At 51.1% G+C, this 27,772-nt stretch overlaps 1 protein-coding gene across 1 annotated transcript; it reads right to left on the bottom strand.

The window, feature by feature from the left end:
• atmin (ATM interactor) lies at positions 1-26,740 on the bottom strand. Its single transcript, XM_072517847.1, has 4 exons — positions 26,471-26,740; positions 14,692-14,820; positions 11,739-11,938; positions 1-7,751 (listed from the first exon to the last, which is right to left on the bottom strand). Exons 1-4 carry the CDS (start codon positions 26,723-26,725, stop codon positions 5,951-5,953), a joined length of 2,385 nt encoding a protein of 794 aa, XP_072373948.1. The 5' UTR covers positions 26,726-26,740; the 3' UTR covers positions 1-5,950.
• Between the last annotated feature and the right edge of the window lie 1,032 nt (positions 26,741-27,772).

Raw genomic sequence — 27,772 nt, 5'->3', positions numbered from 1 at the left:
TCAGAGAAGGAACTGATCTTTATTATGTAACTTTGCATAATCTTGACCAGCATCCTCGTGCACAGAACATCCACTGATACTATACACTGGGAAAATAATTTAATGCACAATATTCCAGCTTATTGGAGTACAATAAAATAGATCTCATGTTTAGCATCAACTTAAAGAAATGCTCATTCACATGACAAAATATATTTTAACACTGAAAAAAAACTTTTGGCACAGTAGTTTACATGCATGGATATATTGGAGACATTTACAGTTAAACAGGATTCTCAATGCATCTTGTACAGCCAAAGGAGAAATGTTACCACAGAAGTGTGTGCAAGTACACTTGTCAAGGTCACATCGAGCAGCGTTTGTCAAACACATTTTGTCACATAAACCCTTTTTTGTTTTGTGCAAATGCAGCTGAAATTCATGAATACAGCTTTTTGTTTGGGTGTTAGTGTCAAATTAATGAAGCAAAACAAAAAAACACAACTCAAACAGGAACTTTAGTAAAATCTTGTCAGTAATCAAAAAACAAATTCAAGATTGGCGGCATTTTCTGTGTGCCAATTTTGTCCCTGCCTCTCCAAAGGGCACCAACTCCTATTCCATAAACATCAGAAGCCTTCCAACCGTCCATCTCTGTATAAGAGCTTAGATAGAGTATTTTAACAATGGCCATCCAAACCAGATCTCGTCTTTACCCAACCTGAGCAGTAATCAGCAGCATGAACAGTGGTCGCTTTCTCCCCTTCCCAACCCAAGGATACCAAAACTGGTGGTGTCACTTCTAACCCGAAAACCTGACAGGTGTGTAAAAGTGCCACATGACATAAAACAAAAGATAATCGAAGAACAGCGAAACTCATCACTTGAAGGAAAATTTTAAGTAGCATAGTTCACCGACCGACCAAAAATGAAAGTCACAGCGTCACTTATTCCATCTCTGAACAATCGTGGACTTTGGCAATCTTCAACCAAACAATCCTTTTACATTCCAAGTAAGGATATGGAAGAACACTTAATAACTACTATTTAGATACACAGTAAAACAGAAAAAATTAACATGAAATTGTTACCCACAAAAAATACTGCAATTGACTTATCTATATAAAGTTTAATTCTGTAAAAGAATAGTGCAAAGCCTGGAATATTAGTGTGGACAGAGCAGGTCTAGCCTATAATGCTCAAGTACAAATGCACAGGATACTCCTTAGTAATACAGAAGTCGGGCAGCACGGTGGTGCAGTGGGTTAGCCCTGCAGCCTCAGAGCCAGGTTCGATCCCGGCTCTGGGTCACTGTCCGTGTGGAGTTTGCACATTCTCCCCAGGTTTGAGTGGGTTTCGCCCCCACAAACCAAAGATATGCAGGCTCGGTGGATTGGCCACGCTAAATTGCCCCTTAATTGGAAATTAATTGGGTAATCTAAATTTTAAAAAAAATACAGAAGTCCTGAAATTCTACATTGCAGAAATTACTCCAAGTGGTCGCTGAAATGCGGTCACGTTTTCTGCAGCTGTTAACAAAGGCCAATAACTCCAATCAATGTGCAAAGGTTTCTTTTGACTGTTCCAAACTCTAATCATATGCTTGAAAAGAAGTATTTAATTCAGTGCCATTGATTCCAATGAAATGGGTAGAAAATGCTAACACAGCTGCACTATTTGCCACACTAAGTATCAGTAAATCACTGGTGACCATAATCAACTGGATTGGGGGAAAATACTGAGCAGTTCATCTGGGGGACAGCAGTTTAAACTTAATGATGCAACCATGAATACAGTGCAAAAAAGCAATAGTGTCAAAAGCGGTGTAGTGGAGCATTAAAAGTGTGCAGACTGGAGTACTATTTTACCTGAAGCAAACTGGTACCAATGATAAGTAGGCTTACTTAGTAACAGCAGTATAACTCTGAATATTTAAAGAACATTTGAAAACAGTTAATTCCAGAAGTCACAGATGTTGGAGCTTGCCATTTACTTTGAAATCAAACTACTGGTGAGAACAAATTACAAACTAATTCAGCATAAGGAGGAAGGATGTTTGTCTGAAAATATTGCAGCACGTCAAATGCAGGATGAATCTCGAAACATAAATATACACTTCAAAAACTATGAGAGATATGTGCAGGCATACTTGTCAGTGCTGTGTGGAGCTACTGTTTCTTTTTAATAAAAAAAAAAATAGAAACTGAACTATTACAGAGACACAAAACTATAATGGGACACTGAAAAGCAGCAATGTAGCACTAATACAGGCAATGTCATCAAGTGCCCAGTTCAGTTTTTGGTCTGAAAAAGTAAATGCCACATTTATGAAATACACATCAACCAGAGAGAGCCCTCGGCAGCTAGCAAAATGTAGGAAACGGGAAAAACAAAACATTAGTTATATAACAAGTTAGGACTTGCATTTGAGTTGCTATATCATCACACTTCATTAATGAAATAAAAAAAGTTAAATGAGCTTCAGAAATTATGCTAATATTCCAATTTGAGCCATGAACTTTGAAACAGTCATTCCAAGACACTGCCGTGGGTGGCGTTTACCAATTCTTCCAACTGGGAAGTCAAGTGCCCAAGTCTAGCAGAGTTATTGCTGTTGCCGCCTTGAAAGGGCTCTTTATGCCTCATACTCAAGACTGCACCAGACAGGTGACAGTTAAGGCTCAACTAACTAAATCAAGCCTTAAAAAGGACTTATTCTTCCCTCTGGCAAGGTGTCTAATGGTTCCCAAGCATTGTGAAGCCAGAAATGATGCGTGCAAATTAATTTTGATCATCGTTTGCAAAAATAGAAGCTTAACCTCCAAATTTTGGATGGGAGAATCAAACAGAACCAGACTTGTGCAGGCACTTACAAATGGGCCGCAGACATGATGATGCAGAGTGATTTGCAACTCTCCTCACTTGGTGGGACAAACTCATCTTGTTTTCCCACAATATGCGATATATATTTTATCCTACGGAATATTAAAAAATATATAATGGTGATTTACTCGTTGCTTAGAATCACCAATTCTGGACACCTACTCCGACGAGTTACTTGCAATTCAGTACTTTATCTCCCAATGTAGGCATGTCAGCCGGTCTCCAGAGGCAGGCTTTTGGTTATACTGGAACTCCATCAAACTTGCCAGCTGGCCTAAAAAAAAAAGCGAGAGATTCTAAATAAGAGCGTCCACCGGGAGTCTGGAATACACAAATGTAGAAGTCGAGAAACTGGAAGATTAAAATTAAACATCGTTCCTGAGATTCAGGCAAAACAAAAAAGATTGAGCCACTAGATGTAGCAGACAAAAAGTTCTCCTTTCCCTTGGAGGCTAATTCCATTTAGGCTAACCTTGCAAAAAAGGTCTCAGAAATTACTCAGTAACGTAGCAAGGGCACAGTTGCACATATGCTTTGGACTAGGTCGGGATGGGACCCCATCAGATTAATGGAAATGCTCTCATGATATTGGTTGCAAGCCTGGATTTGTTCCAACAAACACGATCTCCATTTCTCCAAATAGTTACCATTGTACCTGGGTGAGAGTAATGTGTGTGGAAAGATGATCTTACTGGGTAAGTTGTAACCTGGTCAAGATAGAATCACAGCTAACAGGTACAGAGGCCAATGTCAAGACCCGAGTCTGCAATAATGCAAAGCATCCAGAACAAATAATTCACTGTGAGAAAAAAGCATGGATGATTAGAAATACCAGCACGATTTTACCCCAGATACTAATGCCCTGCACTGGGATTGTAGGTGGATGCAGAGAAGTATTTCTTGACTATTTTCTGGACACCTACTGAAATATTTGCATGTTTTAGCTGAACTGATGGCACCATTAAAGGTTGGACCCTCAAGAGCTATTTTAAAATAAATTTAGGAGTATCCAATTATTTTTTTCCAATTAAAGGGCAAATAAGTCCACCTACCCTGCCCATCATTGGGTTGTGGGGATGAGACCCATGCAGGCACAGGGAGAATGTGCAAACTCTACATAGACAGAGACCCGGGGCCGGGATCGAACTTCGGTCCTCGGTGCGGTGATGCAGCAGTGCTAACCACTGTGCAACTGTGCGCCTTGGGCCCGGAGCTGAGAATTCTTTGCTCTTCGAATCATACAATTTACAGTGCAGAAGACCATTCGGCCCATCGAGTCTGCATCGGTCCTTGGAAAGAGCACCCTACTCAAGCCCACACCTCCACCCAACCCCATAAGCCAGTAATCCCGCTTAACCTTTTTGGACACTAAGGGAAATTTAGCATGGCCAATCCACCTAACCCGAACATCTTTGGACTGTGGGAGGAAACCGGAGCCCCCGGAGGAAACCCACACAGACACAGGGAAAATGTGCAGACTCCACACAGAAAGTGACTCAAGCCGGAAATTGAACCTGGGACACTGGAGCTCTGAAGCAACTGTGCTAACCACTATGCTACCGTGCTGCCCCTCTTGAAACCAGCTGGTTACCCACACGTAGCTCATCAACTTTCCGGACTGCTTCATGTGAGCAACTGTATTTAATCAAAATGGTTTTACAAAATGTATTCTACAGGAATAATTCAAACTTATTATCAGTGAAGGAGCCAAAAACTATTGCATGTGCAAATTCAGCAACCAATGAAAGCAGAAAGACCAAAAAATGGTCACTTCAGGAACTTTACCGTTGGAACCTTAGAAAGTCAGCTTTGCACTAAATTTGGTTAGGTTAAATAACTATAATCCAATTCAGGTCATAAATAACATTTAACATGAACTGCATTAAGCAACAATTCTACTGGAACACAAATGGACATTCACTTCCATTCAATGATATTTCTCAGAATTGTGTTAAAAACATTCAGCTCCACGATTGCTCAACGTTAAGCTGAGTAGCTTAATTCCACACACTAGTACAGTCCCAATTTCAATCTGCTGCTTTTGCTCTCAGCTTTCGGGCAATGATTGGAGTACTGCGATTAACCTCAGTGTCATTAGGTTAGGTAGGCAGCAATTGGCAGCACCTGTGCTTAATATATATATCCTGATTTGGGTTAGGCTGTCATTAGGCTTGCCAGTCCTCCAAATTTAACCTGGATTCACCCATACTCACAGGGATATCAAAAACAAAGATTTTTTAAAAATCTTTGAAAATTTTTATTTATTGATTGTAGTGCTACTGGTGAAAAAGTGTTGAGAGACTGGATGGCATGTCTGGAAGCAGGAGGTTGCGATGAAATGTTCAGGAATACGTCCGAACAGAGTTCACAACCCTAGCCATGATGCGGCTTTTTACTGAAGAGCCTATCTACTCAAGATAGATAGGACCACATGTGAATAACTGCCCCTTGGACAAAGTACTTGATGATCTCTGGTATTTCACTCTAACACTTAAAGAAACGAATGGCTTCAAAGGGTGGAGGAATGCAGAGAAGAAAGAAAATAGAATCACGATGCATCAACTTGAAATGGTGGGCAATCGGAAGGTATGTACTGCCTTACTTTTAAATCATTCTATAGAATAGGAAACTCTTAGCAGCGTGTCTGAGGAAGTTGTCACACAGAAACGTCAAACTGGAGGGGGAAGATGGAACAAGAGACTACTCTTAGTACAACATTGGTTGAAGCCTAAACATATCAAGCTTAGTTGCTTTTTCATCCAAGACAAAAGAAGCAGTCACCCAAAAGCCATAGGGAAAGATCCTTAAGGATAGGGCGAGATGGAGGATGGGGAGGAGGCTCCTCTGGTACACCAACAGCAACATAGAGCATTTGGGCCGAATGACATGTTTCCATGCTCTAAATTCTACGACCCAAATAAGAAGATCAGTTCAAATCGGATTTCTTGCCATTTTCGTCCCACCAAACTTTGTACCCCATCTCACGCATACTGCTGCCACAGGTGCACAGTATCGCAACTTTAAATTTTGACACTTTCCACAATACACACTAATACTCAAATTCAAGCTCCTTTTCAGTCTGTGCTCTTCAGTCACTGCTTTTATCAGTATTTCGAAATAAGGAAAAAATTTCATCACATGTTTGCGTCTCAACTGAGCTGAAATGAGATTCCATTGTGTTCCACGCCATATCAGCCAGGAGAAAGTCATCCATTAAGGTCTGTGTTTCATTACTAGTGAAGAATAGACTGCTGAGGTTTTCAAAGGACCTGCTGGTTGTCTGCGTTTCAGCACAGTTTAACCGGATATGGCTCTCGGGGACATTACTGAAATTATTTCTACAACACACATCATCAATCTGGGTTTTGCTACCAGAAGACTCTGCACTGAGGGAGAAGCTGGACGGTTTCAAAATGCTGTCTAGAGGTAGATGCGAACTGCTGTTCATTAAGAAATTGAAGTCTGTTTGAGTCTGCGTGTCAAACATTTCTAGGCCTAAATAATTGGACTGTCCCCTGCCATTGTATGCTTGGCCAGGATGGTCCAAAAACAAGAAATCTGTCTGAGTCTCAATATCTAGCGATTCCAAGGCAGACTCTGTCTGTAAAGCACCAAATTCATTTTCTTCCGTCTGCGTTTGTATGTTGCTTGCAGATAAAAACTCTTCCATATCAAAGTCAATACCCGCACTTTGTGTCTGACTGCTCGCCATACTCTCACCAGAGACATTGATGGCATCAGATAAAAGACCACGGTTTTCTAATGAATGATCAGCTATGCTTTCAGACAGGATATTTTCCAAGTCATTAAACAGGTTAATTGTCTGAGTTTGATTGTCAGTCATAGGGTTCTGTTGAAGTAACGTGGATTGAATGTGAAAATCAACAGCTGATTTAGAGTTCTGCAAAAGATCATCATGTCTTTGGTCCACGTCCATGACATTCAGGGCAAAGGAAGTTTGAGTCTGTCTACAAACACTGTAAGAGGAAACTAAAGAATGGTCAAAAATGTCTTCATGATTATTTTCATTAATTAGTGCCTGAACTGTAGAGTTTTTATCTTGAGCAAAATTTAAGGAACTAGTTTGTGTTTTCCTGGAAACACCATAGAATGGAAAATAAGGCTGGTCAAAGGTATCTGTCTGAGCACTTATTGACGTAGTGATTTTGGTGTCTGGTTCGAATGTTTGCGTCTGAACACTTACAGGTAGCAACACTTGAGCACTGAAACTAAGATCAGTCTGCGCACAAGCTGACACAGTGTTGTCTGTAGAGCAGCACATAGCTAGCGATTCTGGTGCTATGTTCTGTGCAAGATACGATATGTCTGTCTGAACATTCATGGAGTTAAACTTGTCCTTTTGTCCCTGGACTCCAAGTGATGGCAATCCTTGATTATTAGCAAAACCTGAATCCATGTTGACTTGCACTGCAGTGGTAATTGGCTCAACCATCATGACGTTGGTCACCTTGAAGATGGGCAGACCACTTTTAAAGTCCAACCCTTTTGTCTCCACAGTTGGTGCCAGAGTTCCCATTGATGTGGGCAAAATATGCATTGTGCTCAGAACAGACCCTTGATTGTCAACAGCAACAATGGACTTGACAGAATTATCCATGGAGGGGCCTGAAGATAAAAGAACTGGTAGATGTGTCAAGTGCATAACAGGAAGTGCAACTTTGGGCTTTGGTAATAACAATTTCGGAATTTGTTTTGCAGGAGCTGGAGTCTGATTAATGCGTTCATCGCCACAGGAGTTTGTGACACAGGTTCTCTTGTTCATCTCTGTTGGATGTTGGGCCATCTGGACTTCCTGCTTCACTTTTGCTACCTGGTTCAAGTGATTCTGATTTAACCACTCACTTTTCCTCTTCTTTCGTGGCGGATCCCTAAATAGTAGATAGACAAATTAGGCCATTAGAATTTCAGTCATAGAAACATAATAGAGCTCACCTTTTTTGCAAAACCCTTTTCATTTTTGAAAGAAAACCTAGCAAATTCTAGACATAGAAATCAGTTTATCAATATTTGTCTGAAAATAGTCAATTTTCCCCCATGCAGACATTTAAAGGTCACGACAATGTCTGGGTTGACAGATATGGTTGCATCACAGGAATTTTAAACTGCACAGATATAACATCTGCACCTTTTTTGTTTATTCTTTCATGGGATGGGAGTGTCACTGGCGGGGCCAGCAGTCATTGCCCATCTGTAATTGCCCTTTGACCAAGTGGCTTGCCAGGCCATTTAAGAGTCAAGCACATTGTTGTGGATCTGAGTCACATGTAGGTCAGACCAGGTAAGGACGGCAGATTTCCTTCCCTAAAGGGGCATTAGTGAAGGGGCATTTGAAGGGGCATCTTGACAAATACATGAATAGGATGAGAATAGAGGGATACGGACCCAGTGTAGAAGATTGTAGTTTAGTCGGGCAGCATGGTCGGCACAGGCTTGGAGGGCCGAAGGGCCTGTTCCTGTGCTGTACATTGCTTTGTTCTTTGAACCAATTGGGGTTTTACGTCAATTGGCAATGAGTTCATGGGTGTCATTAGACTTTTAATTGACTTCAAATTTGAACACCTGCGGTGGTGGGATTCAAAACAGAGTATTACCCTGGGTCTCTGGATGTATTCCAGTGACAATACAATTACGCAAGTGCCTCTCTGTACCTCGTTAATCTGTTTTCCACATGGAATCAAGAAAGAACGGCTGATTTTTAGTATTCATGCATGAGAGGACAGAGGCCAATTGTGTATAGGGGGACACTATCTGGCAGGTCGGGTCCGCTCGTGGCCGGCGCCATGTTGTATGGCGCGACCGCTGCAGGTCGTCGCTGTGCGCATGCATGGCCACGGACCCGCCAAGTCGCCGGCCATTTATTTTGTAAAGATAGTGTGTTTTACGTGGCACGGCTGCTAGACCCTCATCGGTCGGTGCTGGGGCCTTGCCAAAATCGTAGAACTAGACACTTCCTCCAGACATAGCCTCAAAATCGGAGAATCCAGCCCACTGTTCTGAGATACAAATGGAAGGTGGGAGAATAAAGAGCAACAGTAATGAAATGGGGTTAGAATACATAATTCTGGGGCAGCACGGTGGTTGTGGTTAGCATTGCTGCCTCATGGCGCCGAGGTCCCATGTTCGATCCCGGCTCTAGGTCACTGTCCTTGTGGAGTTTGCACATTCTCCCCGTGTTTGTGTGGGTTTCGCCCCCACAACCCAAAGATGTTCAGGCGAGGTGGATTGGCCACGCTAAATTGCCCATTAATTGGAAAAAATGAATTAGGTACTCTAAATTTATTTTAAATATATATATAATTCTGATGGGGAGTAGCACAGGCATTGGTATAAGCACAGAAGGGGGGACTCTACCCCCGACAATGTTGGAGGCGACGATATCACTAATCCTGAAGCGAGATAAAGATCCGCTGCAATGCAGGTCATATAGGCCTATCTCACTCCTGAATGTAGACGCTAAGTTGCTGGCAAAAGTGCTAGTGACGAGGATCGAGGATTGTGTCCCGGGGGTGGTGCATGAAGACCAGACAGGGTTTGTAAAGGGGAGACAATTGAATGTCAACGTGCGACGGGGTGATAATGATGCCCCCAGCGGAGGGGGAGGCAGAGATAGTGGCAGCGATGGACGCAGAGAAGGCATTTGGTACGGTAGAGTGGGAGTATTTATGGGAGGTGTTGAGGAGGTTTGGGTTCGGGGAGGGGTTTGTCAGTTGGATCAAACTCCTCTATGGGGCCCCAGTGGCAAGTGTAGTCACAAATCAGCAGAGATCGGAGTATTTTCGGTTACATAGGGGAACAAGGCAGGGGTGCCCCCTGTCCCCATTACTGTTCGCGCTGGCAATTGAACCACTGGCCATAGCGTTGAGAGACTCTAGGAAATGGAGGGGGTGGTTAGAGGGGAAAGAGGAACACAGAGTGTCACTCTACGCAGATGCCCTACTGCTGTATGTGGCGGATCCTGTGGAGGGGATGACAGAGGTTATGCAGATATTGAGGGAGTTTGGAGATTTTTCGGTATATAGGCTTAATATGGGGAAGAGTGAGCTTTTCGTAGTACACCCCGGGGACCAGGGAAGAGGGATAGACGGCCTGCCGTTAAGGAGAGCGGAAAGGAGCTTCCGATATTTGGGGATTCAGGTAGCCAGGAGCTGGGGAACTTTACACAAACTCAATCTGAAGCGGCTGGTGGAGCAGATGGAGGAGGATTTCAAGAGGTGGGATATGCTGCCGCTCTCACTGGCGGGCAGAGTGCAGGCGGTCAAGATGATGGTCCTCCCAAGGTTTCTTTTTGTGTTTCAATGTCTCCCCATTTTGATCACGAAGGCCTTTTTAAAGAAAATAGATAGGAGTGTTATGAGTTTCGTGTGGGCAGGGAAGACCCGGAGAGTAAGGAGGGGGTTCCTGCAGCGCAGCAGGGACAGAGGGGGACTGGCGTTGCCGAATCTGGACGATTATTACTGGGCCGCCAATGCGGCGATGGTTCGCAAGTGGATGAGTGAGGGAGAGGCGGCGGCGTGGAAGAGGCTGGAGATGGTGTCCTGTAAAGGAAAGAGCCTAAAGGCGCTGGTGACGGCGCCGCTACCGCTCTCCCCGAAAAGGTATACCACGAACCCAGTGGTGGTGGCAACCTTAAGGATCTGGGGGCAATGGAGGCGACATAGGGGTGTGACGGGTGCCTCAGTGTGGTCCTCGATCAGGAACAACCATAGGTTTGTCCCAGGAAGGATGGACGGAGGGTTCCAGAGCTGGCATCGGGCAGGAATTAGGAGATTGAGAGATTTGTTTATTGACCGGACATTCGCGAGCCTGGGAGCGCTGGAGGAAAAGTATGAGTTGCCCCCGGGGAATATCTTTAGATACATGCAAGTGAGGGTGTTTACGAGGCAACAGGTGAGGGAATTTCCGCTGCTCCCGACACAGGGGATCCAGGATAGAGTGATTTCGGGGGTATGGGTCGGGGAGGGCAAAGTGTCCGAAATATATCAGGAGATGAGAGACGAGGGGGAGGTGCTGGTAGAGGAGCTGAAGGGAAAATGGGAAGAAGAGCTGGGGGAGGAGATTGAAGAGGGTCTGTGGGCTGATGCCCTAAGTAGGGTAAATTCCTCTGCCTGATACAATTCAAGGTTCTACACAGAGCACACATGACAGGAGCAAGGCTGAGCAGGTTCTTCGGAGTGGAGGACAGGTGCGGGAGGTGCTTGGGAAGCCCAGCGAACCACACACATATGTTTTGGTCGTGTCCGGCACTGGATGAGTACTGGAGGGGAGTGGCAAGAGTGATTTCAAAGGTGGTGAAGGTCCGGGTCAAGCCAGGCTGGGGGTTAGCTATATTTGGGGTAGCGGAGGAGTCGGGAGTGCAGGAGGCGAAAGAGACCGATATTCTGGCCTTTGTGTCCCTGGTAGCCTGGCGAAGGATCTTACTCATGTGGAAGGAAGCGAAACCCCCCGGCGTGGAGGCCTGGATAAACGATATGGCAGGGTTCATAAAACTGGAACGGATGAAGTTTGCGTTGAGAGGATCGGTTCAGGGGTTCTCCAGGCGGTGGCAACCGTTCCTTGGCTATCTCGTGGAACGTTAAGGGAAAATAGATCGTCAGCAGCAGCAGCCTGGGGGGGGGGGGGGGAGCACTATTTTTTTTGCTACTTTGTTAGTTCACTATTTTATTTAAATGTTACTTATTAGTTATTGTGTTATCTTTTATGTTGATTTGTAAGGTGGAAAAATTGTGTTTGAAAACTTTAATAAAATATATAAAAAAAAAAAGATAAAGCAGAACAGATAACTTGTCACACAAAAGGCTTGATAAAATAAAAACATTTCAGCTTGTCTGGGGGGTTTAAACAGATCATTTACTCACCGATGTTCAGCAGGGATTTCATGTCCAGTTCTGTAGATGTGGCACAGCAAGGCGGGCCTGCTGGCATAAGGACACCCACAAGTGCACTGAAAGATCTTCCCACAATCCTCAGCATGACGTTTCAAGTCCCATTCTGTGCCATACGAGTTATTACATTTGTCACACTTATGTTTCTTTTCAGCATGAATTTTCATAAAGTGCTTGGGGGAAAGAAAACGACAAAGAGCAGCGTAAGTCACAACACCTGAAGTGAATGGATAGCGTAAAACTCTCATCCGGACCTTTGTTACATCCAGACTTCACTGTTCGAACGTTCCCATGGCCTCTCCATTTTGCACCCGTCTCCATAAACTGGAGTTCATCCAAAACTCTGCTACCATATCCTAACCTTCACTAAGTCCCATTCAGCCACTTTACCTGTGCTCGCTAATCTACATCAGTTTCCAATCTGGTCCAGCAACTTCAATTTAAAGTTCTCATCCTTGGTTCTCAGTCGCTCCATGGCCACCCCACTCCCAATCTCATATGTAGCCTCCTCCAAGATCTCTTGAGCTCTTCAGATTTTAGCCTCTTGTGCATCTCCCATTTTAATCAGTGCAGTTGCTCATGCCCTGAAGTCTGAAATGCCCTCGGAAACTGCTATACAACTCTCTCCACTTAAAATGCTCCACAAAAACTCTGTAACCAAATTTATAACCATCTGTTTTAATATATCCTTGTGGCTCAGTGTTAAATTTTATTTAATACCATTCCTCGGAAATGTCTTGGTATGTTTTACTATGTTAAAAGGTGGTATATAAATGCAAGTTGTAGAAGAACATACTGGCGACTTTAAAAAAAAAAAATGTTTCCAATTAAGGGGCAATTTAGCGTGGCCAATCCACCTACCCTGCACATCTTTGGGTTGTGGGGGTGAGACCCATGCAGACATGGGGAGAATGTGCAGACTCCACACAGACAGTGACCCAGGGCCGGGATCGAACCGGGGTCCTCAGCACCTCCGTGCCACCTGACATATTGGCAACTTTAGATCCACTCTCAAAAGTTGAGGGTTGGTTCCAATGTTAAAAGTAAGGCATTTTATTTTAAGCACATCATGTACAGATAAATTTCTCACATCCCTCTGCCTCTACCCCACTCCATAATAGTCACAGCAGTCAATGAGCAATCAAAGGTTGGTTAAAGATTACAATCATTAATAAATTGAAATAGTCTTTTAAAAAGTTAGTCTGAAGTAAAAAATAGAATTCATTTTGATCTCCAGACCTGCATTAATTATTAACCATTTCAATGTTTCACAATTCCAATAGTGAATTGCCCAAAACAATATACAGCCCTCCTCATTTCTTCACCACCCAAACCAAACAATTACAATACAAGGTTCCAGGATCATCAGCGGTTTGTACTGTCACAACATGGAAGTGATTCTGTGGATGAAAGTATCTCATGAAATTTTACTCTGTCATTAGGTTAAATGTGACAACAAAACACCAGAATGCCTGGAGCAAGGTCCTCTGTGACCTTGCAAACCTCTGCCGTGCGGAAGCCAACCTGGTTCATAAGCCCATCTGCAAGCGGAAAATTGTCCACTGAACCCACAACTAGGACCATAAAGAATCACTGGCAATTTTACAGCCAATGAAGCCATTCTTTGAAGAGTAGTCACACTGGTAATATAGGAAAGAGACAGGGCAACCTATTTGCATACAGAAAGTCCCCAGAAACAACAACATGATAATTACCAGGTAGATGGACTTTAACGTGGATAAGTGTGAGGTCATGCATTTTGGTCGAAAAAATGGAAAGGCAACTTATTATCTAAATGGGGAGGGACTTCGGGGTGCTCCGATGCAGAGGGATCTGAGTGTCTTTGTGCATGTGTCACAGAAAACGAGCATGCAGGTGCAGCAGATAATAAGGAAAGCAAATGGAATGTTGGCATTTATAGCAAAAGGAACTAAATATAAAGATAAGGAAGTGTTGTTACAATCTATACAAGCCATTGGTAAGACCGCACCTGGAATATTGTGCAGAGTTTTGGTCCCTTTATTGGAGGAATGATATAGTGGCATTGGAGGCAGTTCAGAGGAGTTTCACTAGATTGATTTCAGAGATGAGGGGTTTGTTGTACGAGGAGAGATTGAACAGTTTAAGCCTATACCATCTAGAGTTTAGAAGAATGAGGGGAAATCTAATTGAGGTATACAAGATGCTAAAAGGTATGGATAAAGTAGACATGAGCTGATGCGTCCTCTTGTGGGGCATTCTAAAACGATGCGCCATAATCTTAGAATAAGAGGTAGCTAATTTAAAACAGATTGGAGGAAAAACTGCTTCCCCCAAAGGGTTGTGAATCTGTGGAATTCACTACCCCAGAATGCGGTGGATGCAGGGACAGGGAGTAAATTTGAGGAGTTAGACAGATTTTTAATTGGCAATGGGTTGAAGGGTTATGAAGAGCAGGCAAGACAGTGGAGTTGAGGCCAGGATGGGATCAGCTATGACCACATTGAGGGTGTTTAGGCTCGGGATGCTAAATTGCCTACTCCTGTTCCTAGGTCATATGTTCTAGAGAGGAGTTTCTCTGTCTGATTTCGCAATCCAGCTCTTGGTCTTTAACATTGTGAGAAGTCTTACAACACCAGGTTAAAGTCCAACAGGTTTGTTTCAAATCATTAGCTTTTGGAGCACTGCGCCTTCCTCAGGTGACATTGTGGGTAGCAGATGAGGAACATATCAGCCATGATAGAATGGCGGAGCAGACCCGATGGACCGAATGGCCTAATTCTGCTCCTATGTCTTATGAACTTATAAGAATATACTTTGGCCAAGAGAGCACCTTTGTTCACCATTAAATCACTGATCTAACTGTTGCCTGCCCACAAATTCAACACAGCCATAATTGCACAATGTGCTGTGTGAATAAGTGGGATTACAGGTTGGCAGTGCTTACTTGTTTAACGAGGGCAAACTGGGAAAATGGTCTGTTCGGTCCTCTTGGGCAACCTTCAATGGGGCAGCAATATAGTTTCTGAACAGACGACTTCAGATCTTTCCTAACAGTTGGGTTAATACTGCAATCCTGCAATTAGAAACAAATGGCAATAAATAAAACGCAACTCCTGACCAAAATCTCTCTTTATACATTTTTATTCAGTGTCAATGGCCACAGCAACACAAGTTACATTGTTCCTTTTCAGCCCTGTAATAATTATCATACCATCTGGCAAAGGAAGATATTTCTTATGATATCAGGCATATGAAAAAGATGTATTGGTGGGGCAAATGCACTGCACAATGAAGCTTCCGACAGACCTCACTGTCCCTAGTCAGAATGTGGACTCACTTTTAACTTTAATCTATTAAAATGTGTATTTGATTCATTCAAATAGAATTGTTTTGTGTTATTGCATTCAATTATTATTAAGGCACGATTGGAATTTCCCAGGGAGGACTCATCATAAATAGATCCTTTCTCATGCTAGGCTCAGGATCCATCTGGTCTTACGGCAGCCAACAGACAAATTCAACCTCACCCAACAGAACATGTTAGTTTTCCCTAAAATGATGCATTTCCTAGAGGAAGTCAGATATGCTCCACGAATCTAAAGAAAATTGATCACTGCGAGTTACACATACTACACCTATACGGCCAGCAAATAATTTTGGTGTCAGATTAACAACATACCAGAACCGCTGAGCCCATGCCGACATGGATGCCTCCTCTGCTCAAGTATATACCCTTTCAATTATGGCATAATGGTAATGTCACTGAACTAATCCGGAGTGTTAGTCCATTATAAAGGATGCAATAGCGGTGCAGACCCAATGGGGACACACGCGCACGAAATATATCTTGATATCTCGCTCGTAGCTGACTGATGTCGCCAAACTCTTTTATCAGCCGTCTGTAAGGTGTATGATATTGGACCGGTCTTTGCTAGGATCACAGTAGGTACCCATTTCTCGTTGGTCATGTAGCCTCTGGCGAGGACTCTCTCCTCGATTTAATACTCGCTTTTAGAGTTCTGTTCTCTCCTAGCAATCTGTGCTGTTGTTGTCATTGTTTGACAATCTCTGAACTATCAGGTGGTATCAACAAATCAACCTGTGTCCTCAGTTTCCTTTTGAACAGCAGAATTGCTGGTGAACTCATTGCACGTGCAGCGTTCTGGCAAGACGGTAAGAACTTGTTCACTCTTCTTGCCAATTTACCATGGTTCTTCGGTTCTTTGATGAAATGTTTCAATGATTGAACAAAACATTCAGCCAACCTATTTGCTGCAGGATAGTATGGAGATGACTTTATGTGCCGCATACCATTTCCTCTGGATAGAACTTGAATTCCCTTGTCATTAATGATCTGCTCCGGTTGACCAAATCCTGTGAATATTTTGTCTAGCTTCTCAATCTTTATTCGATCATCCTGGATTTCATGATCACGACTTCTGGCCTCCCAGTGTGCGCATCCACAATCACTAGGAACATGCGACCCTCCACTGGACCAGCATAGTCTATGTCTATTCTCTGTCATGGCTATGTCCGCTATTTTCACAATGCAATGGTTGAAGTGGTGAAGTATGTCTTCAATTTGAGCATCTAATCCTGGCCACCAAAAATAATTGCATGCCAGTTCCTTCAGCCTCGCCACACTAGGCCAATCCTCATGTTGTTGGCCAAGGACTTTACTGTGCAAGCACAGAGGAATAATCACTCTGATTCTCGATAGTAAAACTCCATTCTGAACTGTCAATTCAAGTCTTCATGCGATATCGGGGTTTGCGGTCTGGATCTGACATTGTTCCTTTTTGGACCATGTCCATCACCTTACCCATCACTGGATCGGTTCTTGTGCACTTGAGATTAAATCACAGGTACATTAGCCACGAGTGAGAAATACAAGATGTTGACGAATTGTTCTTTAGGTTCATGCTTGACTTATCCACAATCTAAGACAAAGCATCAACGTTTGCATGTTGTTCTGACTTATGATAGTGGATATCATATGTGTGTCGGCAATATCAAAGACCAGCTTTGTAACATACTAGCTGCTGAAGGAGAAACGCCTTTATACAGCCCAAAGATTGTAGTCAAGGATCGATGACCCGTCAAGAGTAAAATGAGGTCCATTAAAGGTAGTGGTGGAGCCTTCTTCCCCCAGAAATGCTCAAAGCTTCTTTTTTTCTGGCAGAGCAGAATTTGTTTCTGCGCTAGTAAGTGTTTTGTGAAGCAAGTGCTATCAGTCATTCCTTTCCTGAAGACAACTTCACCAATCCCACAGGGTGATACATCACAAGCAGGTTGTAGCTTCAGCTTGGGATTTTAGTGAACCAACAGCTCTGACTTCCAAAGGATTATTTACCTCATTGTGTGCACTTCGCATTCTTCTGACCAGTACCATACCTGTTTGGCACATAATAAAGTATGTAAAGGCTTTAACCATGTTGCTAAGTTCAGCACAAATTTACCATAATTGATCAATGGTAAAAATGACCTCAGCTGTGATACATTTGGAAGACATAGTGCTTCTAAGATTGCAGTCATCTTCTTCCGCTCCTTTTGCAAGCCATCTTTATCAATAACGTGGCCCATGTAGTTTATGGATGTCTTGAAAAAGTCACACATTTCCTTTTTAACTCAAAGATTATGGTTTTAAGTTCTTCAAGTGTGCTTGTTCACTCAAACTGGTGATGAGAATGCCATCTAAATAACATTGCACCCCCATTTAGCCCACTCAGAATTTGATCCATGGACCCCTGAAAAAGAGGAGCAGATGCTATTCCAAAAAGAAGTCATGATAGTGAGTAACGGTTATGATTTTGCAGCCACATTCATTGGTAAATCAGCCTCTGATAGATCAATTTTACTGAATTTGTCCTCCAGAAAGTCCAGCAATCACGTCTTCAATCAGCTGCAGTGGATAGTGATCTGTGCACAATACTGGGTTAATGCTTGTTTTTAAATCTTCACATAGTCTCACTGAGCCTGCTTTAGTACAGGAACAATTGCCGTTGGCCACTCACTTGTAGCAACTGGTTCAATGGCTCCAGTTTCATATCCATAGAATCTCCACAATGCAGAAGGTCATGCCCATCGAGTCTGCACCAACCTTCCGAAAGAGCACTCTACCTAGGCCTACTCCCCACCCTAGCCTCGTTATCTCCATGCATTGATCATGGCCAATCCACCGAAACTGCACATCTTAGTGACTGTGGGAGAAAACCGGAGCACTGGAAGGAAACACACGCAGACGTGGAGATAACATCCAAACTCCACACAGGCAGTCACCCAAGGCCAGAATCAAACCTGGGTCCCTGCACTGCGAGGCCATGCTTCTAGTATGGACTAGCCTGTCTAGTCCCTTTTTAAAAAAAATATAAATTTAGAGTACCCAATTATTTTTTTTTCCAATTAAGGGGCAATTTAGTGTGGCGTATCCACTTAACCTGCACATCTTTGGGTTGTGGGGGTGATACCCACGCAGACACGGGGAGAATGTGCAAACTCCAGACAGTGACCCGGTTCCGGGATCGAACCCGGACCTCAGCGCCGTAGGCGGCAGTGCTACCCACTGCGCCACCATGTCTTTCTAGTCCTTTTTCAACTTTTGCCCTGATGGCATGTGGTACGGTTGTAGCTTGGATTGGTATATTGCTTGGCTTCATCTTTAGTTGCATTTCTAACTTTGGTTATTGAGCCTAGTGAATCTTCAAATACCTTCTGATACTTCTCCAGAAGTTGTTGTAGGTCATTCCTCGAATCCACTATTGATTTTAGGTTTTACCAACTATGCTCTAACGAATAAAGCAGGGCAATGTGCACAGACAACGTGAAGAGACAACTCCACTGTTTGTCCATTTGCTCCAACTTTCACTATAATGCATCCTTTTAATGGTACAACCTCAGGATCACATTTTGCGGTTTTATAGGCAGATTTCTTCAACTTTTAATTATAAACAGATATTAATTAATGATACAGCTGCGCTGCATCCACTTCCATTAATTTGTTTGCCATCACATTTTGGAAATGTCCAGAAATGCTATTGATCGCCCTGCACCGACAAGGGGCCGAGTTTCAGCTCCTACAGTTGCTCAGGTATACAGTCTTCTCAGTGGCCTAAACTTTGTCTAATTCATAGACAGGACAAGTCTGTTTAAATGTGTTTTCTTTCTTGCACATCCTTGGTGTTGGTAAGCCTTTCTAAGCCCAAAATGCCTTGGCAATATGGTCCTTTTTGCCACAGTTCTTGCACTTATTTTCTCTACTCCTGCATTCCGTCTCTGAGTATCCAACCGGTTACATCGGTGCTATGGCTGCCTCCTTGCAGCTTTGGTTCTTGAGGATCTTCACTCCAGCCCTTATCTGGGAAGCTTCTCTTGTTGCTAGCTCCATAGATGTGGCAACTTCCACAGCAGCTTTGAGAGTTAAATTGATTACAGGAAGCAGCTTCCTCAGGATAGCTTCACTGCAGAGTCCACAAACTAACCTTATCATGAAGAGCTTCATCACGTGTTGCACTAAACTCGTAGTATCTTGCTAGCCTTCTTAAAAGTCACCACCAGTCAGTTCTCAAAGGAGAGAGCAGCCCATGGTCCCTGTGGTGACATTTACATTTTTCATGTCCAACGACTTTGAGTATAATTTAAGAAAATAACTTTGTTTTTGATATTCTAAATGTATCCTCTCCAGGCCACCAACTCAACAGAAAAATATTTTTCTCCATTTACCTTTTAAAGGTCCCTCCTTAAAGTCTATTCTCTAATCTACAGCACAGGAGGTCATTCAGCCTGTGCTGGCTTTCTACAGGAGCAATTTAGCTCAGCCCACTCACTCACCATTCCCCACAAGGGAAAAAAAGATGCAGAATATGAAGCCAAATGACATTTGAAAACTGAAATCATGCAGAATTTACAGTAAAGAAACTGTTCATTCAGTCCAGCTGGTGAATACTGGCATTCAGGTTTGCACGAGCCTCCATCCAACCCTCTGCTCACTTTATATGCCTCGTTCCAATCCTGTACACCTGATGTGGTTATATAGCTTCTTTTTAAATGCACTTGAAGAATAAAGATGTTATCCAAAAGGGAATGGTGAGGGCAGAGCAGTGGGTAGGAATGGGGAGAGCAGGGCAGTGGGTGGGAATGTGGAGGGCAGGGCAGTGGGAATGGGAAGGGGTAGAAGCAGTGCAACGGGAATGGGGAGGGGGAGGAGCAAGGCAGTGGGAATGGGAGGGGTAGGAGCAGGGCGGTGGGAATGGGGAGGGGTAGGAGCAGGGTGTTGGGAATGAGGAGGGGTAGCAGCAGGGCGTTGGGAATGAGGAGGGGTAGGAGCAGGGTGTTGGGAATGAGGAGGGGTAGCAGCAGGGCGTTGGGAATGAGGAGGGGTAGGAGCAGGGTGTTGGGAATGAGGAGGGGTAGGAGCAGGGCATTGGGAATGGGGAGGAGTAGGAGCAGGGCGTTGGGAATGGGGAGGAGTAGGAGCAGGGTGGTGGGAATGGGGATGGGTAGAAGGGCAGCGGTAATGGGGAGGAGCAGGGCTGTGGGAATGGGGAGGGGGAAGGGCAGTGGGAATGGGGAGGGGGGGGGGAAGGGCAGTGGGAATGGGGAGGGGTAGGAGCAGGGTAGCCGGAATGGGGAGGGGTAGGAGCAGGGCAGCGGGAATGGGGAGGGGTAGGGGCAGGGCAGTGGGAATGGGGAGGGGTAGGAGCAGGGCAGCGGGAATGGGGAGGGGTAGGAGCAGGGCAGCGGGAATGGGGAGGGGTAGGGGCAGGGCAGCGGGAATGGGGAGGGGTAGGGGTAGGGGCAGGGCAGCGGGAATGGGGAGGGGTAGGAGCAGGGTGTTGGGAATGAGGAGGGGTAGGAGCAGGGCGTTGGGAATGGGGAGGAGTAGGAGCAGGGCGTTGGGAATGGGGAGGAGTAGGAGCAGGGTGGTGGGAATGGGGATGGGTAGAAGGGCAGCGGGAATGGGGAGGAGCAGGGCAGCGGGAATGGGAAGGGGGGGGAAGGGCAGTGGGAATGGGGAGGGGGGGGGGAAGGGCAGTGGGAATGGGGAGGGGGGGGGGGGAAGGGCAGTGGGAATGGGGAGGGGTAGGAGCAGGGCAGCCGGAATGGGGAGGGGTAGGACAGGGCGGCGGGGAGGGGGCGCAGCAGGGCGGCGGGGAGGGGTAGGACAGGGCGGCGGGGAGGGGGCGCAGCAGGGCGGCGGGGAGGGGGCGCAGCAGGGCGGCGGGGAGGGGGCGCAGCAGGGCGGCGGGGAGGGGGCGCAGCAGGGCGGCGGGGAGGGGGCGCAGCAGGGCGGCGGGGAGGGGGCGCAGCAGGGCGGCGGGGAGGGGGCGCAGCAGGGCGGCGGGGAGGGGGCGCAGCAGGGCGGCGGGGAGGGGGCGGGGTAGGAGCAGGGCGGTGGGAATGGGGAGGGGCAGGAGCAGGGCGGTGGGAATGGGGAGGGGCCGGAGCAGGGCGGTGGGAATGGGGAGGGGGCGCAGCAGGGCGGCGGGGAGGGGGCGCAGCAGGGCGGCGGGGAGGGGGCGCAGCAGGGCGGCGGGGAGGGGGCGCAGCAGGGCGGCGGGGAGGGGGCGCAGCAGGGCGGCGGGGAGGGGGCGCAGCAGGGCGGCGGGGAGGGGGCGCAGCAGGGCGGCGGGGAGGGGGCGCAGCAGGGCGGCGGGGAGGGGGCGCAGCAGGGCGGCGGGGAGGGGGCGCAGCAGGGCGGCGGGGAGGGGGCGCAGCAGGGCGGCGGGGAGGGGGCGCAGCAGGGCGGCGGGGAGGGGGCGCAGCAGATCGGCGGGGAGGGGGCGCAGCAGGGCGGCGGGGAGGGGGCGCAGCAGGGCGGCGGGGAGGGGGCGCAGCAGGGCGGCGGGGAGGGGGCGCAGCAGGGCGGCGGGGAGGGGGCGCAGCAGGGCGGCGGGAAGGGGGCGCAGCAGGGCGGCGGGGAGGGGGCGCAGCAGGGCGGCGGGGAGGGGGCGCAGCAGGGCGGCGGGAAGGGGGCGCAGCAGGGCGGCGGGGAGGGGGCGCAGCAGGGCGGCGGGGAGGGGGCGCAGCAGGGCGGCGGGGAGGGGGCGCAGCAGGGCGGCGGGGAGGGGGCGCAGCAGGGCGGCGGGGAGGGGGCGCAGCAGGGCGGCGGGGAGGGGGCGCAGCAGGGCGGCGGGGAGGGGGCGCAGCAGGGCGGCGGGAATGGGGCGGGGTCGGAGCAGGGCGGCGGGAATGGGGCGGGGTAGGAGCAGGGCGGCGGGAATGAGGAGGGGTAGGAGCAGGGTGTTGGGAATGAGGAGGGGTAGGAGCAGGGCATTGGGAATGGGGAGGAGTAGGAGCAGGGCGTTGGGAATGGGGAGGAGTAGGAGCAGGGTGGTGGGAATGGGGATGGGTAGAAGGGCAGCGGTAATGGGGAGGAGCAGGGCTGTGGGAATGGGGAGGGGGAAGGGCAGTGGGAATGGGGAGGGGGGGGGAAGGGCAGTGGGAATGGGGAGGGGTAGGAGCAGGGTAGCCGGAATGGGGAGGGGTAGGAGCAGGGCAGCGGGAATGGGGAGGGGTAGGGGCAGGGCAGCGGGAATGGGGAGGGGTAGGAGCAGGGCAGCGGGAATGGGGAGGGGTAGGAGCAGGGCAGCGGGAATGGGGAGGGGTAGGGGCAGGGCAGCGGGAATGGGGAGGGGTAGGGGTAGGGGCAGGGCAGCGGGAATGGGGAGGGGTAGGAGCAGGGTGTTGGGAATGAGGAGGGGTAGGAGCAGGGCGTTGGGAATGGGGAGGAGTAGGAGCAGGGCGTTGGGAATGGGGAGGAGTAGGAGCAGGGTGGTGGGAATGGGGATGGGTAGAAGGGCAGCGGGAATGGGGAGGAGCAGGGCAGCGGGAATGGGAAGGGGGGGGAAGGGCAGTGGGAATGGGGAGGGGGGGGGAAGGGCAGTGGGAATGGGGAGGGGGGGGGGAAGGGCAGTGGGAATGGGGAGGGGTAGGAGCAGGGCAGCCGGAATGGGGAGGGGTAGGACAGGGCGGCGGGGAGGGGGCGCAGCAGGGCGGCGGGGAGGGGTAGGACAGGGCGGCGGGGAGGGGGCGCAGCAGGGCGGCGGGGAGGGGGCGCAGCAGGGCGGCGGGGAGGGGGCGCAGCAGGGCGGCGGGGAGGGGGCGCAGCAGGGCGGCGGGGAGGGGGCGCAGCAGGGCGGCGGGGAGGGGGCGCAGCAGGGCGGCGGGGAGGGGGCGGGGTAGGAGCAGGGCGGTGGGAATGGGGAGGGGCAGGAGCAGGGCGGTGGGAATGGGGAGGGGCCGGAGCAGGGCGGTGGGAATGGGGAGGGGGCGCAGCAGGGCGGCGGGGAGGGGGCGCAGCAGGGCGGCGGGGAGGGGGCGCAGCAGGGCGGCGGGGAGGGGGCGCAGCAGGGCGGCGGGGAGGGGGCGCAGCAGGGCGGCGGGGAGGGGGCGCAGCAGGGCGGCGGGGAGGGGGCGCAGCAGGGCGGCGGGGAGGGGGCGCAGCAGGGCGGCGGGGAGGGGGCGCAGCAGGGCGGCGGGGAGGGGGCGCAGCAGATCGGCGGGGAGGGGGCGCAGCAGGGCGGCGGGGAGGGGGCGCAGCAGGGCGGCGGGGAGGGGGCGCAGCAGGGCGGCGGGGAGGGGGCGCAGCAGGGCGGCGGGGAGGGGGCGCAGCAGGGCGGCGGGGAGGGGGCGCAGCAGGGCGGCGGGAAGGGGGCGCAGCAGGGCGGCGGGGAGGGGGCGCAGCAGGGCGGCGGGGAGGGGGCGCAGCAGGGCGGCGGGAAGGGGGCGCAGCAGGGCGGCGGGGAGGGGGCGCAGCAGGGCGGCGGGGAGGGGGCGCAGCAGGGCGGCGGGGAGGGGGCGCAGCAGGGCGGCGGGGAGGGGGCGCAGCAGGGCGGCGGGGAGGGGGCGCAGCAGGGCGGCGGGGAGGGGGCGCAGCAGGGCGGCGGGGAGGGGGCGCAGCAGGGCGGCGGGGAGGGGGCGCAGCAGGGCGGCGGGAATGGGGCGGGGTCGGAGCAGGGCGGCGGGAATGGGGCGGGGTAGGAGCAGGGCGGCGGGAATGGGGCGGGGTAGGAGCAGGGCGGTGGGAATGGGGAGGGGTCGGAGCAGGGCGGTGCGAATGGGGAGGGGCGGGAGCAGGGCGGTGGGAATGGGGAGGGGCAGGAGCAGGGCGGTGGGAATGGGGCGGGGTAGGAGCAGGGCGGTGGGAATGGGGCGGGGTAGGAGCAGGGCGGTGGGAATGGGGAGGGGTCGGAGCAGGGCGGTGGGAATGGGGAGGGGTCGGAGCAGGGCGGTGGGAATGGGGAGGGGCCGGAGCAGGGCGGTGGGAATGGGGAGGGGCAGGAGCAGGGCGGTGGGAATGGGGCGGGGTAGGAGCAGGGCGGTGGGAATGGGGAGGGGCAGGAGCAGGGCGGTGGGAATGGGGAGGGGCCGGAGCAGGGCGGTGGGAATGGGGAGGGGCCGGAGCAGGGCGGTGGGAATGGGGCGGGGTAGGAGCAGGGCGGTGGGAATGGGGAGGGGCAGGAGCAGGGCGGTGGGAATGGGGAGGGGCCGGAGCAGGGCGGTGGGAATGGGGAGGGGCCGGAGCAGGGCGGTGGGAATGGGGAGGGGTCGGAGCAGGGCAGTGGGAACGGGGAGGGGTCGGAGCAGGGCGGTGGGAACGGGGAGGGGTCGGAGCAGGGCGGTGGGAACGGGGAGGGGTCGGAGCAGGGCGGTGGGAACGGGGAGGGGTCGGAGCAGGGCGGTGGGAACGGGGAGGGGTCGGAGCAGGGCGGTGGGAACGGGGAGGGGTCGGAGCAGGGCGGTGGGAATGGGGAGGGGTCGGAGCAGGGCGGTGGGAATGGGGAGGGGTCGGAGCAGGGCGGTGGGAATGGGGCGGGGTAGGAGCAGGGCGGTGGGAATGGGGAGGGGTCGGAGCAGGGCGGTGGGAATGGGGAGGGGTCGGAGCAGGGCGGTGGGAATGGGGAGGGGTCGGAGCAGGGCGGTGGGAATGGGGCTGGGTAGGAGCAGGGCGGTGGGAATGGGGCAGGGTAGGAGCAGGGCGGTGGGAATGGGGAGGGGTAGGAGCAGGGCGGTGGGAATGGGGAGGGGTCGGAGCAGGGCGGTGGGAATGGGGAGGGGCGGGAGCAGGGCGGTGGGAATGGGGCGGGGTAGGAGCAGGGCGGTGGGAATGGGGCGGGGTAGGAGCAGGGCGGTGGGAATGGGGAGGGGTAGGAGCAGGGCGGTGGGAATGGGGAGGGGTAGGAGCAGGGCGGTGGGAATGGGGAGGGGTCGGAGCAGGGTGGTGGGAATGGGGAGGGGTCGGAGCAGGGCGGTGGGAATGGGGCGGGGTAGGAGCAGGGCGGTGGGAATGGGGAGGGGCAGGAGCAGGGCGGTGGGAATGGGGAGGGGCCGGAGCAGGGCGGTGGGAATGGGGAGGGGTCGGAGCAGGGCGGTGGGAATGGGGAGGGGCAGGAGCAGGGCGGTGGGAATGGGGCGGGGTAGGAGCAGGGCGGTGGGAATGGGGAGGGGCAGGAGCAGGGCGGTGGGAATGGGGCGGGGTAGGAGTAGGGCGGTGGGAATGGGGCGGGGTAGGAGTAGGGCGGTGGGAATGGGGAGGGGTCGGAGCAGGGCGGTGGGAATGGGGCGGGGTCAGAGCAGGGCGGTGGGAATGGGGCGGGGTAGGAGCAGGGCGGTGGGAATGGGGCGGGGTAGGAGCAGGGCGGTGGGAATGGGGAGGGGTAGGAGCAGGGCGGTGGGAATGGGGAGGGGTAGGAGCAGGGCGGTGGGAATGGGGAGGGGTCGGAGCAGGGCGGTGGGAAGGGGGCGGGGTAGGAGCAGGGCGGTGGGAATGGGGAGGGGCAGGAGCAGGGCGGTGGGAATGGGGAGGGGCCGGAGCAGGGCGGTGGGAATGGGGAGGGGTCGGAGCAGGGCGGTGGGAATGGGGAGGGGCAGGAGCAGGGCGGTGGGAATGGGGCGGGGTAGGAGCAGGGCGGTGGGAATGGGGAGGGGCAGGAGCAGGGCGGTGGGAATGGGGCGGGGTAGGAGTAGGGCGGTGGGAATGGGGCGGGGTAGGAGTAGGGCGGTGGGAATGGGGAGGGGTCGGAGCAGGGCGGTGGGAATGGGGCGGGGTCGGAGCAGGGCGGTGGGAATGGGGCGGGGTAGGAGCAGGGCGGTGGGAATGGGGTGGGGCAGGAGCAGGGCGGTGGGAATGGGGAGGGGTCGGAGCAGGGCGGTGGGAATGGGGAGGGGTCGGAGCAGGGCGGTGGGAATGGGGAGGGGCCGGAGCAGGGCGGTGGGAATGGGGAGGGGTCGGAGCAGGGCGGTGGGAATGGGGAGGGGCCGGAGCAGGGCGGTGGGAATGGGGAGGGGTCGGAGCAGGGCGGTGGGAATGGGGAGGGGTCGGAGCAGGGCGGTGGGAATGGGGAGGGGTCGGAGCAGGGCGGTGGGAATGGGGAGGGGTCGGAGCAGGGCGGTGGGAATGGGGAGGGGTCGGAGCAGGGCGGTGGGAATGGGGAGGGGTCGGAGCAGGGCGGTGGGAATGGGGAGGGGTCGGAGCAGGGCGGTGGGAATGGGGCGGGGTCGGAGCAGGGCGGTGGGAATGGGGCGGGGTAGGAGCAGGGCGGTGGGAATGGGGCGGGGTAGGAGCAGGGCGGTGGGAATGGGGAGGGGTAGGAGCAGGGCGGTGGGAATGGGGAGGGGTCGGAGCAGGGCGGTGGGAATGGGGAGGGGTAGGAGCAGGGCAGTCCTGGGCAGTTGGGGCAATGGGTGGGGACAGAGGGAAGGCAGTGTGAGGTATTGGCACCTACCTGCACCCTGTGTGATTTGACCAGGTGCATGCTGAGGGCCGGCTTGTTGGGCAGGATTTTGCCGCAGTCCTTCACCGTGCAGAGGATGTTCGTCCTCACCTCCCGGCTCAGCTCACTGATCGACGGCTTAATGATCTGGTAACTCGGGGCTTGGCCGGCGGCGGTTTTCGGAGGCGATGGCGGCTGTTGGGGCCTCTGGCCATTGTCCGGAGGCGGTAGCGGCCTCTCGCTCCCTCCCACAGCGCACGCCGCCATCTTGCTGCTCCCACCCAGGCCGGTCCCCTGTCAATCAAGCCTGGGCCCGCCTCCCCGCCCTTTGCCATTGGCCTCCTGCGACCATCCACCCCGCCTCCTCGTCCAGCGCCCTCGCCAATTGGCTGATCGCCACGTCAATCACAACTGCCTTATTGATCCACTCCATCAGGTCCGCATTATCTTTGCCTTTATGTCATAATGTCACCTTGAGCCATCCTTCTCAGACTGAACCCACTTTAATTAATGAAAATTTGAAAACGTTGCTGACGGCAACTTAAATATCTATGCAAAACCACATTTATATATATTTGCGCACTGAATTTGCAAGAACAAATCCCCCCTCCACCCCCAAAATGTATTATTCCAGCAGAGTGTTGCTTTGATTTCATCACTCTGGCTACAAATCCTTTCTGTATTCCTAGATCCCAACCCCTACAGCAGAGTGATAATATATCACCGCAGACATGCACAAAGATCCGCAGGGATTACAATTTTTAACAACCTTCATTCACACTGCACCTCCCGTAATACAAACATCATCATGTCCCAAAGTGTTTTTAATCTCATGAAACAGTTTTGTAGTCACTATTGTAATTAAGGAAACAGAGTTGCCAATTTACACATAGCAAAGTCCCCCAAACAGCAAAGGGAGAATCTACTTTTAGCTATGTTGGATGGGAGATAAATATTGGCCGGAACCGTGAGGATAAATCCCTTGCTGCTCTTCAATATACTGACATGGGATCATTTGCAACATGGGATCATTTACATCCAATTTTGTTTAATTTCTCATCCAAAAGAGAGAACTCCCATCAGTACTGCATTGGTGTTTTGTGCTAAGTCTCTGCACTGACACTTGAACCCACAACTCTGACTCATACCTGGCGACTCTGAGCAATATAATATCGATATCCAAAGAAAGACCTTATTGCTTGCCATATTTATAGCAGGTAAAAAAGGCAACACCTGGTAGTTTACGCAAATCATGTTCTGTTGGCACTCACCCGGATACAACTTTTAAATGTCATTCCAGTCCATTTACTGACT

The sequence above is a fragment of the Scyliorhinus torazame genome, chromosome 10 (genome assembly GCF_047496885.1).
Source record: "Scyliorhinus torazame isolate Kashiwa2021f chromosome 10, sScyTor2.1, whole genome shotgun sequence".
Classification (NCBI taxonomy): domain Eukaryota; kingdom Metazoa; phylum Chordata; class Chondrichthyes; order Carcharhiniformes; family Scyliorhinidae; genus Scyliorhinus; species Scyliorhinus torazame.
The sequence above is the reverse complement of the archived record's forward strand: the minus strand, read 5'-3'. Positions and strand labels throughout refer to the sequence as shown.

What these genes read in the sequence shown, in the direction of transcription:
- atmin (XM_072517847.1), bottom strand. Translation starts at nt 26,725, where the DNA reads ATGGCGGCGTGCGCTGTGGGAGGGAGCGAGAGGCCGCTACCGCCTCCG. An exon ending in AGTTTGCCCTCGTTAAACAA is followed by an intron (nt 11,939 to 14,691) that starts GTAAGCACTGCC and finishes CTTTCCCCCAAG; the next exon opens with CACTTTATGAAAATTCATGC. An exon ending in GAAATCCCTGCTGAACATCG is followed by an intron (nt 7,752 to 11,738) that starts GTGAGTAAATGA and finishes TCTACTATTTAG; the next exon opens with GGATCCGCCACGAAAGAAGA.